This window comes from Piliocolobus tephrosceles, chromosome 9 (assembly GCF_002776525.5).
Source record: "Piliocolobus tephrosceles isolate RC106 chromosome 9, ASM277652v3, whole genome shotgun sequence".
NCBI lineage: Eukaryota > Metazoa > Chordata > Mammalia > Primates > Cercopithecidae > Piliocolobus > Piliocolobus tephrosceles.
In genome coordinates this window covers 23,310,347-23,325,086 of record NC_045442.1, presented here as the reverse complement: position 1 = coordinate 23,325,086, position 14,740 = coordinate 23,310,347, and the positions used below count along the sequence as shown (strand labels likewise).

The following is a 14,740-nucleotide window of genomic DNA, read 5'->3' as shown; positions in this document are numbered from 1 at the left end:
TTTGATAGGACGCCTCTCTCTAACAGGGTTAGTGGCTGGGAATTACCTTTTCCCCTGGGCAAAACCCACTTTAAAATCTCATTTTAAAACAGAACTCAAAGTGTCTTTGAAAATAAAAGTACTTTGGGAACTCTTCATTCTCCAACCCCCTCCCTCTCAGCAAGGCAACTCCAGTTTTCTCACAGGGCACTTCCTGCCGCAGTACTTTAATTCTAACTTTGTTTTACTATAACTCATGCTAAAATAGGAAAGGTTTCAGTTTTACAGTTTTTATTAGCTGTTCATGTTTTTTTAAAAAGGTATGTGTTAAATAAAAGTAAAGTAAATGTCTACCAAGGAGCTAAATGTTTTAAAAAATTAGTTTCCATTAAATCTAGTTCTATAAATATTTCAGTACCAGGTTTTTTCTACTTGCTGTTTGTCTAGTGTTCATCATAATATTCAGAACAGCAGCCTTAACTTTCCCTGTCCTTCTTTCCCTTCTTTTACTAGAGGTGCAGGACCATGCCTTTCATGAATCCTTATTCTGTCAGCTCTTCTCTTCCTTAGAGACTTGAAAAACATCATCATATGATAGTTGCAATTTTTTTCCTCAGTGAGTAAGGATTTTTTTTTTGTTTTGGTGGAGTCTTGCTCTGTTACCCAGGCTGGAGTGCAGTGGCGCGATCTCAGCTCACTCCACCCTCCACCTCCCGGGTTCAAGCAATTCTCCTGCCTCAGCCTTCCGAGTAGCTGAAATTACAGCCATGGACCACGATGCCTGGCTAATTTTTGCATTTTTAGTAGAGTCGGGGTTTCACCATGTTGGCCAGACTGGTCTCGAACTCCTGACCTCAGAAGATCTGCCCACCTCGGCCTCCCAAAGTGCTGGGATTACAGGCGTGAGCCACCGCACCCAGCCCGTGAATAAGGATTTTCAAATCAAGCCAAGCTTTTTGCTTCTATTGCTTGTCCTTTTTCCTTCCCCTGAAGTCTTACAGCATCCATGATTTGGCAACCTCATACAGGAGGCTCTTGAGCTACCAGTCACATGAGAATGAAGGCAAGAAAAGAAAGGACCAGATGGCATCAAAAGATATGCCTTTCTAGGTCACTGGTGGTTAAGCTTGCAATCTGGTTACCAACAGGGAGAATATGGGGGAAAGGGTGGAGAGCAGCACCATTGAAAAGGAAGAATAATTTTGCCATACAATTGCTGTTCTAAGAATTTGTGGGAGAGAAAAAAACTTACACATTGAGGAGAATGGATTTTTCTGATTTAACTCTTTCCAGTTTACAGTTACAGGGCATCCATTGCTCTTGGAAGGGTATATTTACCTAAGTGGCATCTAAGGACATGTGGTAACTGTGTGTATTATTTGGATGGGACTCTCCCTCTTGGTCAGCTGCTGTTCTTCAACTGCCATTAACCATTTGTTATTCTACTCTCCAAATGCCTGTTACATTTAAATACAAAAACTTAAGGAAATGACATTTATCTTCCACAGGTACACCTCTCTCCACAAGAGCAGAGGAAATAATTCACTGTTCATCCTTCATATTAATATCAATTTTGGAGGACTGTATTTACAAAATATGAAGAATGGCATCACTGGCCCTTGTGAGAGATCTCAGGGTGTATTTTCTTGGTGTAAGCTGTATCAGAGCAGATGAATGATTATTTGACAATAAATGTTCAGTAGTGGCTAATAAAAAATATCTTTTAGAGCATTCTGCCTTCCCTGTTCATTTAGGCATTTTTCAAACTTTGGTCTGGGTACCTCCTGATTTGTCAGTGCAATGCAGATCCTCAGACAGCTGAAACTAGCTGATTATTTCCTTATAGAATTCCAGCTCAGTTGTTTTCCCTTGAAGGAGAGAAAATAAGGCATTTAAAATTTTATGTTTAAACTTGCTCCCAGTCTATAAATTTAGGTCCTTTACTTTTTAAATTACCTAGAGAATCCTCGCTTTTTCACAGACAAATTCAATATTCTTCAAGTCCAAAGTCAAATTTCAACCTCTTTTTCAAGTCTACCTCCTCTGATTATAATCTCTCCATTTATTCAAATTCTATTGTCCTTGATATCTGTATGACTCAATCAGTGTGGACCAAATGATACAAAATAGTATGTTTCTTTCTGTAGTCTAGAATGTAAACTCTTAAACGTAACATTTCTTTTTTACTTTTCTTTCTCAAGCAGGTATCTGAAACAGTGCTAAGTACGTAAAATCCATGTAGTAAATACATGGAATGATTAAAGAGAGAAAAAATTTTAATATGTTATTTTCATTCTAGGTTTTAGCAAGTATCACAAAATGGAAAATAGACCCACCTTTCTTTTCCTTGATATGAAAGTTTACGGAATCATTTTGATCTCCCCTCCCCTCCCCTCCCTCTCCTGTTGTTCCTGAGGCAGATTTTCACTCTGTGGCCCAGGTAGAATGCAGTGGCGCCATCTCGGCTAACTGCAACCTCCATCTCCTGGGTTCAAGCAATTGTCGTGCCTCAGCCTCCCGAGTAGCTGGGATTACAGGCATGCGCCACCATACCTGGCTGACTTTTATATTTTTAGTAGAGATGGGGTTTTGCCGTGTTGTCCAGGCTAGTCTCAAACTCTTGGCCTCCAACAGTCCGCCCACCTCAGCCTCCCAGAGTGCTAGGATTACAGGCGTGAGCCACCATGCCCAGCCCATTTTGAAGTTTCTTAAAAACTAAAAAATACAAGATAATTCTTACATATACTGAAGTTTTGGAGTTAATTCGAACAAAACTGACAAGGTATTCTTGTGGTAATGTGCTTAACTTTACTAGTTGCTTTGTTGAGTTTTTTAGAAGACTGAATTTAAAGCTGGAATGTCTATTAGTGTAGCTGCCAGTCTCTGTTCCCACACTCCAGTCATATTATATGAGTGCAGTTGTTACATGCCATAATAATCTTTTTTTTTTTTTTTTTTTGAGACGGAGTCTCGCTCTGTCGCCCAGGCTGGAGCGCAGTGGCCGGATCTCAGCTCACTGCAAGCTCCGCCTCCTGGATTTACGCCATTCTCCTGCCTCAGCCTCCCGAGTAGCTGGGATTACAGGCGCCCGCCACCTCGCCCGGCTATTTTTTTGTATTTTTTTAGTAGAGACGAGGTTTCACCGTGTTCGCCAGCATGGTCTCAATCTCCTGACCTCGTGATCCGCCCGTCTCGGCCTCCCAAAGTGCTGGGATTACAGGCTTGAGCCACTGCGCCCGGCTGCCATAATAATCTTAATGAAGAGTTTAAAGGCACTTTTTACTCCAGTGTTTTGTTGTTGTCGCTGTTTGTTTGCTTTTTTTGGTCTGCTGAGCAAGAGAGTGCTGTGTTCACATGAGAATCCTCACCTAAGAAATTTTCCAGTTAAAAATAAAAATTTAGCTAAAGGTTCCATGCATTTGAGTAGTATAGCAGGGGAGGAAAGTGACTTTGAAGTTGTTAAATATTATTAAGGAGAATCCATTGATACACTTTTAATTTAGGGATTCCTTTATCCACGTCACTTATGTCAGGTTTCAGCCTGGACCCAAATATTAGACTTGAGGTACTGAACTCAATAAAGAAATTTGAAATGGAAATACTGTCAGACCTTTAACTATAGTTAGGTTAGTAGGTGCTAAAAGAATCTTAATTCATCAGCCAAACCTCTGACCTCATTACCCTTAATCATCCTTGTTTATCATGACATAATTGGCTGCTTATTGCCTTCTCCTACCTCTCTTTCAAATTGCTAGCCTTTGAGAATTTCACTTGACATTATTTCTTGTCTATTAAGGCAGAGAAAGCACATAGTTTGGTGTGTGAATTAGCAAAACCATTTTGGTCCTCTTTCAGAAGAGAATGGAGGGTATGTGTTTTGTTCTTGACGCAGTTAAGACAGTTACTGAAAGTTCAATTATAGGTCCTTAAGGAGGAGGGGTAAACTATGAACATATTTGTGGATTTTCTTTTCAGATATGCTGTTAACTGCTGGATTACCTTATCCCTTATGAAACACAGGACCAAAGATGTGGACTAGTATTGTTTTAGGATGAAGTTAAATACTCAGAACTCTCTCACCACCATGATCATAGTTCTTTTAGGGCACAGGGAAGGTAAATCCATGAGGTTCTCTGCTATCATTTCTAGGAGAAATTTCCCTCAACTTTCCCACAGGAAGGGTAGATTAGAGAATGCAATGACTGTCAGTAAGTAATTTTTGTCACCTGTTGTCCTTGTGGATTGGAGGCAGGTAGTGAGAGAGAGAAGCGAGAAAAATAAAAAAAAAAATTAAGCTAACAAGCTAGCACATTTAGGTAAGAAGCAGGGGATTATTTTCTGGGTTATTTCTGTGGCTAGAATTGACCACAGGACATATATTTTGTCTAATCCTACCCTAGCTGGTCACAAAATTTTGCTTTTTCTTTTGTATTGGAGTATAAGAAATCACCATTTTTATAAGTGAAAAGTGGTTGAATATCAGAAATTTCATATGGTTCAAACTAATATATAACAACATGTAACACATTGTAGGCTGGCTACGGTTGTAGAGAAGTAGGGTGTGTGTGTGTGTGTGTGTGCACCCGCGCACATGTCCACATACACATGTGCAAACAAGTAAAAGGTGGGAGGGAGGAAATAGAAACTTGTGAGCATTTTATACTCCCTTGGGGTACCACAGCTGAAAACCTCTCCTCTCGCCTGTGGTTTTAGTTATTCAAGATCAAATACAATTGTCCTGGTATGTTCTCACACTTCCATATTATAACAGTTGAGACAGTTTATGGGGTGAGTTAAATAAACCATCTTGACAGCGATTACCATTGGGGATAATAATCTAAAGTGACTGTTGTCTAAAGAGTACAACAGAAATAGCAGAGACTGAAATGCAGCCACCCCTACATTCTTTGAAAGTGGAGAATTAGGGGTGTAACATCTATCCTATGGACTGAATAGATGCAAATTATTGTTTATCTTAAAATAGATTTTATGATATTTCTAGTGAAATATCCAGACTGTGCTGATTTGACTTTTTGTCTTTCTTAGACGAGCTCATCTGCGCCTTTGTTTAGAACGCTTAAAAGTTCTGATTCCACTAGGACCAGACTGCACCAGGCACACAACACTTGGTTTGCTCAACAAAGCCAAAGCACACATTAAGGTGAGAATTTTTACTTTCAGATTTGCACAATTCACTCGGTTCTGGTTTAATTATTGGCACTGATTCCTATTCATATACATCAGCTAGTTCACCATGCCCTCCTTAGTAACTGACCTCAAGAGAAGTCTTTCTAAAAACTTATCAGCTAATCTGATGGGAACAACATAACCTGATTAAACTAAATTGTTTTGACAGTGTGGCCATTTGAAGAGCTGGGAACACTAGGAAAATAACAATTACCCTCTTCATACTCAGAAGGCAGGCAGTTGTGCCCTCTGGTGGAGATGACTTCATTTGGCTGTGTCCTTCAGTATTTTTCCATCAAATACCACACTACAGAGGAAGTTTCTCTGTGGAGATTACAGACTTTTAGAAGTCCATCTTCTTCAGTAACATAGCATTCATTACATACACACAAAAGTAAAGACAAAACTATTTTTCATTTTTAAAAATATGTATTTATATGCATTCTCATTTTGGAGGCTTTAAAAATGTATTTATGTATTTTTATACACACACACACACAGACACACACACACACAGACACACACACACGTGTATATTCATTCATGTTTTCTCTGCCAAAGAAGGAATCAGTTTTTTTGTTTGTACTGGACTATACACAAATGTAAAAATCATTTCATCATTTCAGAAACTTGAAGAAGCTGAAAGGAAGAGCCAGCACCAGCTTGAGAATTTGGAACGAGAACAGAGATTTTTAAAGTGGCGACTGGAACAGCTGCAGGGTCCTCAGGAGATGGAACGAATACGAATGGACAGCATTGGATCAACTATTTCTTCAGATCGTTCTGATTCAGAGCGAGGTAGGCAACTTGCCTCTTGTTTAATGAAATACTAAACGTCTCTGTATCTGGATTTAGGGAGGGTATGTTGGGAGGCACCGTATTTGCTTTCTTTTTAGTCAACAGTGTAACATTGTAGGTTTTATGCAATCATAATATTGTCTAGCAGAGCCAGTGTGGGCTATTAAACTTTTTTTTTTCTTGAAAAAAAATATAATTTATGTATTTATATTATATATAATGTCCCTCAATATGGGTTTGTCTAATGTTTTCAAATGATTAGATTGAGGGTATACAGTTGGGGTAAGGAATATCACAGAAGCAATGTTGTGCCCGGTGGCTCACACATGTAATCCCAGCGCTTTGGGAGGCCAAGGTGGGTGGATCACGAGGTCAGGAGATCTAGGCCATTCTGGCTAACATGGTGAAACGCGTCTCTACTAAAAATACAAAAAATTAGACAGGTGTGGTGGTGGGCGCCTGTAGTCCCAGCTACTTGGGAGGCTGAGGCAGGAGCACGGCGTGAACCCGGTAGGCAGAGCGTGCAGTGAGCCGAGATCAGGCCACTGCACTTCAGCCTGGGCGACAGAGCAAGACTCCGTCTAAAAAAAAAAAAATAATGATGTGCCCATGTCAGGAAGATACATGACGTCAAAGTTTTTATTACTGGTGATGTTAATTTTTATATGTAGATTTTAAAGTACAACACCCTTTATTTCGCTTTCCATCTATCCTAGAATATTTGTCTTTGACAGAATTAAAGAACAGAAGTCAACCAAAAAAGAATGGTTTGAATTTTACTCATCATTCTTCTAAAGCTCCCACCACGCTCAGGCTTCATATCACATTAAAAGATCCCAGAGGTAAACACTGGTGATTTGAAGCCTTACATTTGGAGAAAAGAGCTCATGAGCTCTTCAGGATTCTAAAACATGAGACAAATGACAGAGTTTTTTTGTTTGTTTTTAGGACTCTGATTTTGTTTTTTGGTTTTGACTTTTTTAAGTGGAAATTTTCAAATATACTTAGAATAGAATAATGAACTCCTGTATACCCACCATTCAGTTTGAATAGCTGTCAACTTGTTTCATCTGTTTTTCACTACCCTCACCCTCAGTATTTTTTCTGGAATGCTTTAACTGAAATCCCAGATACATTATTTTGCCCCTAAATACTTCAGTATGTATCTTGAATAAATAGGATTTTAAAAAATGTAATTATAATGCAATTATAATACTCCACAAAATTAATAAAATCAGATAATCTTATTTAATATCATCTAATATCCAGTCTGTGATAAATTTTCTCCAGTTGTCTCAAAAATGGTATTTTACCATTGGTGTGTTTAAATCAGGATCCAAAGGCCACATTGCATTTGTTTGATGTGCCTTTTAAGATATTAATCTATAATAATTTTTCCTGTTCCACACCATTTTGGTAGAAACAAAAACTGATTTCTATATAACATCTCAAAAAGACTTCTTTGGCAGAGAAAACATGAATGAATATATAGGTATAGATCTGTGTGTGTATATACGTACTTTTTTTTTTTTTTTTTTTTTTTGAGACAGAGTCTTGCTCTGTTGCCCAGGCTGGAGTGCAGTGGCACGATCTCAGCTCACTGCAAGCTCCGCCGCCGGGTTTACGCCATTCTCCTGCCTCAGCCTCCCGAGTAGCTGGGACTACAGGCGCCCGTCACCGCGCCCGGCTAATTTTTTGTATTTTTATAGAGATGGGGTTTCACCGCGTTAGCCAGGATGGTGTTGATCTCCTGACCTTGTGATCCGCCCGCCTCGGCCTCCCAGAGTGCTGGGATTACAGGCGTGAGCCACCGCGCCCGGCCTGTACATTTTTTTTTAAACATCAAGAGACTGAGTCATTTTTCTTACAGAATTTCCCACATCCTAGATTTGTCTGGTTGTATCCTCATGGTGTCATTTAACATGTTATGTCCTTTATATTTACTGTAAACCAGTTGGCAGATGCAGAATACTTCATAGGTGGTGCTTTGTACTTCCTGTTACATCAGTATTGTGTCTAGTTGTCGCACTTTTAATATTAATCAGTAGGTTCAGGTGAGGTCATTTTAATACATTTATATACATGTATCAGCCTTTAACTTAATAGTTTTAGCAATTATTGCCCTTATTTCATTGAGGTGTCTTAAAATAGTGGTTTTCTAATTGTGTCATTCTTTGTGTATTTATTAACTGTTTTTCTTCTATAAACATTTTCTCAACTTTTCTGTTATCCTGAAATAAAGTTCATACAGGGAAGGTGGGATAAATGCTTGGTCTTGTTTTTTGCTTTATCAGTTTCCCAAACAGAGCTGGTACCATAGCAACTTCCAGAAGTAACAAGTTTTGGTTTTACTGGTTTTTTATTATATCATGAACTCACGTTTTGCTGTACCGAATGTGTTCCAATCCATTGCAGTCATCCTTTTAAATTCTTTTGAATGCTCAAACTGTCCCAGATTTGGTGAGTAGGAGCCTTTCAGATAGTTTTTTCATCCTTTTTAACACAACCCTAGGAGTTCTTGTTTTTCTGTTCTGTTATTTTTCTATGTAAAAGTTTATTTTTGTGTGGCACTCAGTTTTCAAGAAAGGTCTACCAGAGGCAGTAGCAAGAACCTGAAGGACATTCTGCATTTATAACAGTGAAGTACAGCAGAAATAACCCTGAATTAGGTATAGCAGAAATAACCCAGACCTTGGTGTCCTGGTCTTTCCTCTATTGCTAACTAGTGGAAACCTCCTTAGGTCTTTAGGTTTTAGCTGTCCTTCCTATTACTTCCTCCTTGTACCCACCCCAACTACCTCCAAATTTCAGAGAGGAAGGTTTATTTCATCACTATAGCTCTCATAATTTTTTTAGTGTTCCCAGTGTACCTTACTTTAGTAGTACCTTACCAAGTACCATCCTTGTCCTGAGCTGGCAACCTCCTTTTTGTAGTGTTACAGGGGCTTTTAGTTAACATCTCTGGTACACTTGGCTAAAGCAGTTTCTCATTTTTTTATTTTTTTTTATTTTTAGAACATATTTTTAAATTTTATTAAAATAGAGATAGGCCTTGTTGCCCAAGTGGTCTCAAACTCCTGGGCTTCAAGCAATTCTCCCGCGTTGGCCTCCCAAAGTGCTAGGATTACAGGTGTGAGCTGCTGTGCTGGCCATCATTTTACTTTGTTTTGACTGAGTTCAGCATGCTCTTTTGAATAGTGTGCCTTGTTATTATCTTCTAGTTGTAGGTTGGATGAATGTTCAGTGGTGCGGGGAAAAATGGTTTCTGAAGCAATATGGATATAGAGCAAATATATGAATTAATAGATTATTTGGATAGCTGCCTACATTTTAAAAACACAACTCTAGAATCTCTAAAACTTTTGAAGCAACAAGCCCTTTTGAAAAGTATATTCCTGGAAATAGCTTCACCCTGTCCTTTTGGCCTCACAAGAATCCACTTTTTTGAGACAGGGTGTCGCTGTGTCTCCCAGGCTGGAGTGCAGTGGCGCGATCTTGGCTCCCTGCAACCTCTGCCTCCCAGGTTCAAGTGATTCTGCTGCGTCAGCCTCCCAAGTAGCTGAGATGACAGGCGCGTGCCACCATGCCTGGCTAATTTTTGTATTTTTAGTAGACACAGGATTTCACCAAATTGGTCAGGCTGGTCTTGAACTTCTGATGTCGTGATCTGCCTCCCTTGGCCTCCCAAAGTGCTGGCTGCACCCTGCTGAATCCACTTTTTTTTTTTTTTTTAAAGCAGTTGTGATTAGTGTGACCCCTTAAAGTCAGTGCCAAATGTGAAACATCAGGCTTTGAATTTGTTTTAAGGTAAATGAAAAATCCTGGGTTCACTCTAGCTCTGATGGGAGAAAACAACTTTTTAACTCCTTTTTGTTTTTAATGTGTATTGCTTTATGTATATTATTGGTGATTGAATAGCTAGTATTTAACAATTAAGACTTTTTTTTATTTGTAAGAGACAGGGTCTCACTCTGTCACATAGGCTGAAGTGCAGTGATGAGATGTGGGCACACTGCAGCCTCAACTTCCTGGGCTCAAGAGTGATCCTTCCACCTTAGCCTCCAGAGTAGCTGGAACTACTGGCTCACCCACTGTACCCAGCTAATTTTTGTGGGGGTTTTTTTTTTTGGTAGAAATGGGGTCTCACTTCGTTACCCAGGCTTGTCTCAAACTCCTGCGCTCAAGCGATCCTCCTGCCTTAGCCTCCCAGAGTGCTGGGATTACAGACACTGCATCCAGCAACATTATCTATTGATAACTGAGTCAAATATTTATTTGTGGTTTTTTTTTTTTTAATGTTTGGTTTTTAAGTCTGTATACTACCACCAAAATGGATCTCACTATAATCTGAAGACTTTTAAGTCTCAGGCCCTTATTTCAAGCTATATTTGATGCAAGAAAATTAAATCTAAGACATACCCCTCAAACTCTACTTTATAATGACTTGTTTGACTGACTAGTTGAAGATCTTTATGATGAATCCTAGAAGTCTGTTGAACTATCTGTAGAATGGCACTACCAAAGGCCTGGATGGGTAAATTTTCTAGTTTGCCTATATTAAGTTTATGCTCCTGCCCACCATTTAAGGCAACCCTGATTAATAAACAGAACTGAGTATTAGTTTGTGGTTTAATGCAAAACAGATGTTTTTAAACCACTTGGGGGTTGGGACCTTTTAATATTAAGCACTAATTCCCAAATACGCCAAGTGGTTTTAGTGGGAGGTCCAGACGGACTGGCGTCAAAGGATTTAGTAAATTTGCTGCCTAAATTAAGACCACCACTGTATATCAGACGTTCCCCTTGGCAAAAAAATATTCCTGTCTCTTCACCTTCAGTTCCTCTGTTCTCCAGGGATCACTGATAATAAGCTTGTTGTATTAACATTTCTTGTACCTCTTTTCCTCATGCCGTTAGTTTTTGAAAGTGCGCTATACTTATTAATGTTTTTTTTTTTTTTTTTCCTTTGGCAGAGGAGATTGAAGTGGATGTTGAAAGCACAGAGTTCTCCCATGGAGAAGTGGACAATATAAGTACCACCAGCATCAGTGACATTGATGACCACAGCAGCCTGCCGAGTATTGGGAGTGATGAGGGTTACTCCAGTGCCAGTGTCAAACTTTCATTCACTTCATAGAACCCAGCATGACATAACAGTGCAGGGCAAAATATTCACTGGGCCAATTCAATACAAACAATCTCTTAAATTGGGTTCATGATGCAGTCTCCTCTTTAAAACTAAACTATACTTGAACAAAAGGGTCAGAGGACCTGTATTTAAGCAAATACTTAGCAAAAAGTGGGGCAGAGCCTCCCAAGGAGAACAAATATTCAGAATATTCATATTGGAAAAATCACAATTTTTAATGGCAGCAGAAAACTTGTGTGAAATTTTCTTGATTTGAGTTGATTGAAAAGAGGACATTGGAGATAACATTGGAGATGCCATCCTCTTTCGCTTTTCTAGTTTGCTCATACTACATTGAGTAGACACATTTAAGGATGGGGTTATGAACCCTTCCTGAGCTTTATGGTCCTAAAAGCAAAATAAAAAGTATTCAAATGAAAAGACAAGAAAATCAGGTATTAATCTTGGATAGCTAATGAGCTATTAAAACTCAGCCTGGGACAGTTTATCATGAAGCCTGTGGATGATCAATCCTTTATTTTATTTTATTTTTTTAAAAAAGCTCATTTCATGCTCTGCAAAAGGAGAGACTCCCATGAAGCCTTTTGAAAGGGATCATCATGCAGCTCAGCTTTCTGTTGGATTCCATGCTAAGCAAGCTAACCTTATCCTGCATTGTTAGCACTAGGGCACCCAACTGCCAGCTCTCCATCCTGCTGCCCTTAGGCCACATGGGAGCAGTTCATGCATGACAGCCTCTATCCTACAAGGCCTATGAGTATGGATTGGGGGGCCAGAAGGAAAAAGCTCCACGTGCCTCTGTGTCTGCGTGGGTCAGAAGAGTTGTGCACGCAGACTAGCAGGCCAAGGTCTGAGCCACAGCAGCATTTTTATTTCAGATTTTGATAACTGTTTATATGTGTTGAAAACCAAAATGACATCTTTTTAAAGCTTATCCATAAAAAAAAACATAGATGTCTTTTATAGTGGAAAAACACATGGGGAAAAAAAATCATCTATTTTGATGCAGCATTTGATATAAAACACCTCACACCTCACTCTTTATCGTGCACAAAATGAATGAGGTCTGGGCTAGGTAGAAAAAAGGTCAATGCTATTTTTGTTTTTAGAATCATTACCTTTTACCAGCTTTTAACCATCTGATATCTATTGTAGACACACTATCATAGTTAACATAGTTAAGTTCAGCACTTGTTTCATTTTAATGTAAAGATTTGCTTCCATTTTCCTACAGGCAGTCTCTCTCTCCCTCACAGTCCCACTGTGCAGGTGCTATTGGTACTCTTACGAATATTTTCAGTAATATTTTCTTCTAAGTGAAATTTCTAGCCTGCACTTTGATGTCATGTGTCCCTTTGTCTTTCAAACTCGAAAGTTCCTCTGTGGCCCTCTCTCTTACCCCGGGAAGGCCTCTTGGAGACCTTACCCCTGGCTGTTTGGACTTTGTATACTTTAAATAATTTAACTACCTTTAATTACTTAAAAAAAAAAAGCTTTATGATTTTCATAACTTATTGCTGATTTTAATGGATTGTTAATTTCAGTCCTGTAGTTTTATTTTATGTTTAGATAGGGCTGGGCAAGGAAAAAGAAAATAAAGACAACCATATTTAGCAGTGCAGTTGAGTTGTGTGTTAATGTTAGACTCTCCCTTTGTAAGTGGCACTTTAACAGCATTCACTGCTTCTATATATAGTGTACCATCTTGGTCATATGTTACGCCTCAACATATACTTGTTCTTGTGCTCTTCCTGTGCCTCTGGAAGTTTTTCCCTGATTGTGCTATGTTTGAGTGGAAGAAATTCTTTGAAGTAGATGTGAGTGAAAAACTGCATGCCTTTAGAAGCCCAGTATCAGAATTTGCTACGTTTCAGGTGCTAGGGACTTAATGAAAAACATGACAAAACAATTCATTTTTGTGGCCCAGGTAAATTATTTCTGCTTTCACTTATAATTACTACTGGCTGAGTGAAGATGTTGCCTCTATATGTGCTTACTCTTGACCAAGTGTGAGACAGTTTGAAGAGTGTGCTACCATGGAAATGGAATGAAGCCAGTGACTAAGCTTCTGTTTTATTATTCTCATGGCCTTCGCTTGCATTATTTGCCCTAGGGCATTATTTGGGCCTTCATTCAGATGAACTTGAGGTGCTGCCATTTTGTTGTATATGTACAGGATTATGGGCTGGAAAGCATTTGTTATAAACCTATAGTGCACATTTTAACTGCCCCCTAAATTATTCCTTCCCCGGGTTTGTTTTCTTTGGGGTGGTGTAGATTGTATGATGAGTAAGAAGTATTAATTTTTTAAAAGACAAACCAACTTTGAAGACACAAAAGTTAATTGGAAGAAATAAAAACTGTGAACGAAGAATACCCGAGTTCTTTTTGTACCATCCTTCTTTATGAAGGCAAAAACATGAATAGGTATCCACACCTAAAGAGTTAACTATCTCCTAAATGTCTATTTTGTTACCAAATTAGTATCAATGCCAAATCAAATAGCAGTTTGAATTATAATTGCCATTCCTGTTCTGTAATTTCAACAGGAGCCTGACTGATAACTCCGTATAACCTAACTGCATGTGGTTTAATGTGCCATACTAATAATGATCTTAACTGCTTCAGGTAGGACACAAAGCCATTGTCATGATCTGTTCTCTAAATAACTTGGGAGCATCCCTTTAGCTACACTATTATTCAAATTGCAAACAAGTCTGGAAGTTCCACTAACCTTAGTTTTCACTAACCTTATTTAGGGTACCCTATTTATAAAACACCTGAGTGACATTTATGTTAAAAGGTACAGGTAGGCCAGATGCAATGGCTCACACCTGTAATCCCAGCACTTTGGAAGGCAGAGGTGGGCAGATCACTTGAGTTCAGGAGTTTGAAACCACCCTGGCCAACATGATGAAATTGCATTGCCCACTAAAAAAAAACCTACGAAAAATTAGCTGAGCGTGGTGGCATGCGCCTATAGTCCCAGCTACTCAGGAGGCTGAGGCAGGAGAATCACTTGAATCCGGGAGGCGGAGATTGCAGAGAGCTGAGATTGAGCCACTGCAGTCCAGCCTGGGCAACAGAGTGAGACGCTGTCTCAAAGAGGTACAGGTAAAACCTATAGTGCATTATGACTAGAGGATTCTGAAGTCATGGCAACTCAAGTTTCTGGTTAGAATAGGTATGAAAACTCCTATAGAAATGCCTTTCTAATCTCCCCGACAATGACTACTTTTAGCGTTACAAAGGAATTTTAAGAGGCAGTGAGAATTATTGAGGCAAAGTTCTTGACCAAAATCAGGTTCCCAACAGTTAACCCAAAACAGTAAAATGTGGGAAAAGCAAGTGTTTTAATTACACTTTAATCCCAGTTCCAACATTTGCTGACCCTGGTTATTACTTAATTTCTTCATGGAATCTTTTTCCTCCTGAAAAGCTATTATAAGTACTACCTCTATCTTGAAAGGTTGAACTTACCATCCCACTCCCCGACTGCCATCTAGGAAGATGTAGGAAATTAAAAGGTGTGTGTTTCTCTAGTTTCTCTGTTGAATGCAACCTTCTAACGCATCCTTAATCCTGAATTTTACTCTGACTCTAGATCTTGCAGAAAAAGACTTTCTA

At 39.0% G+C, this 14,740-nt stretch overlaps 1 protein-coding gene across 4 annotated transcripts in view; it reads left to right on the top strand.

The window, feature by feature from the left end:
- MXI1 (MAX interactor 1, dimerization protein) overlaps window positions 1–12,734 on the top strand; it is an 83,128-nt gene extending 70,394 nt beyond the window's left edge. For 3 of the 4 annotated variants that reach the window (XM_026446679.2, XM_026446681.2, XM_026446680.2), the window contains 3 exons: window positions 5,026–5,140; window positions 5,793–5,964; window positions 10,938–12,732. In XM_026446679.2, the coding sequence (XP_026302464.1) occupies window positions 5,026–5,140; window positions 5,793–5,964; window positions 10,938–11,101 (451 nt within the window). In that variant the 3' untranslated portion in view covers window positions 11,102–12,732. Of the gene's footprint in view, window positions 1–5,025; window positions 5,141–5,792; window positions 5,965–10,937 lie in introns of all 4 variants that reach the window. The other variant, XM_026446678.1, reaches the window with a different exon arrangement.
- The last annotated feature ends 2,006 nt before the right edge of the window (window positions 12,735–14,740 follow it).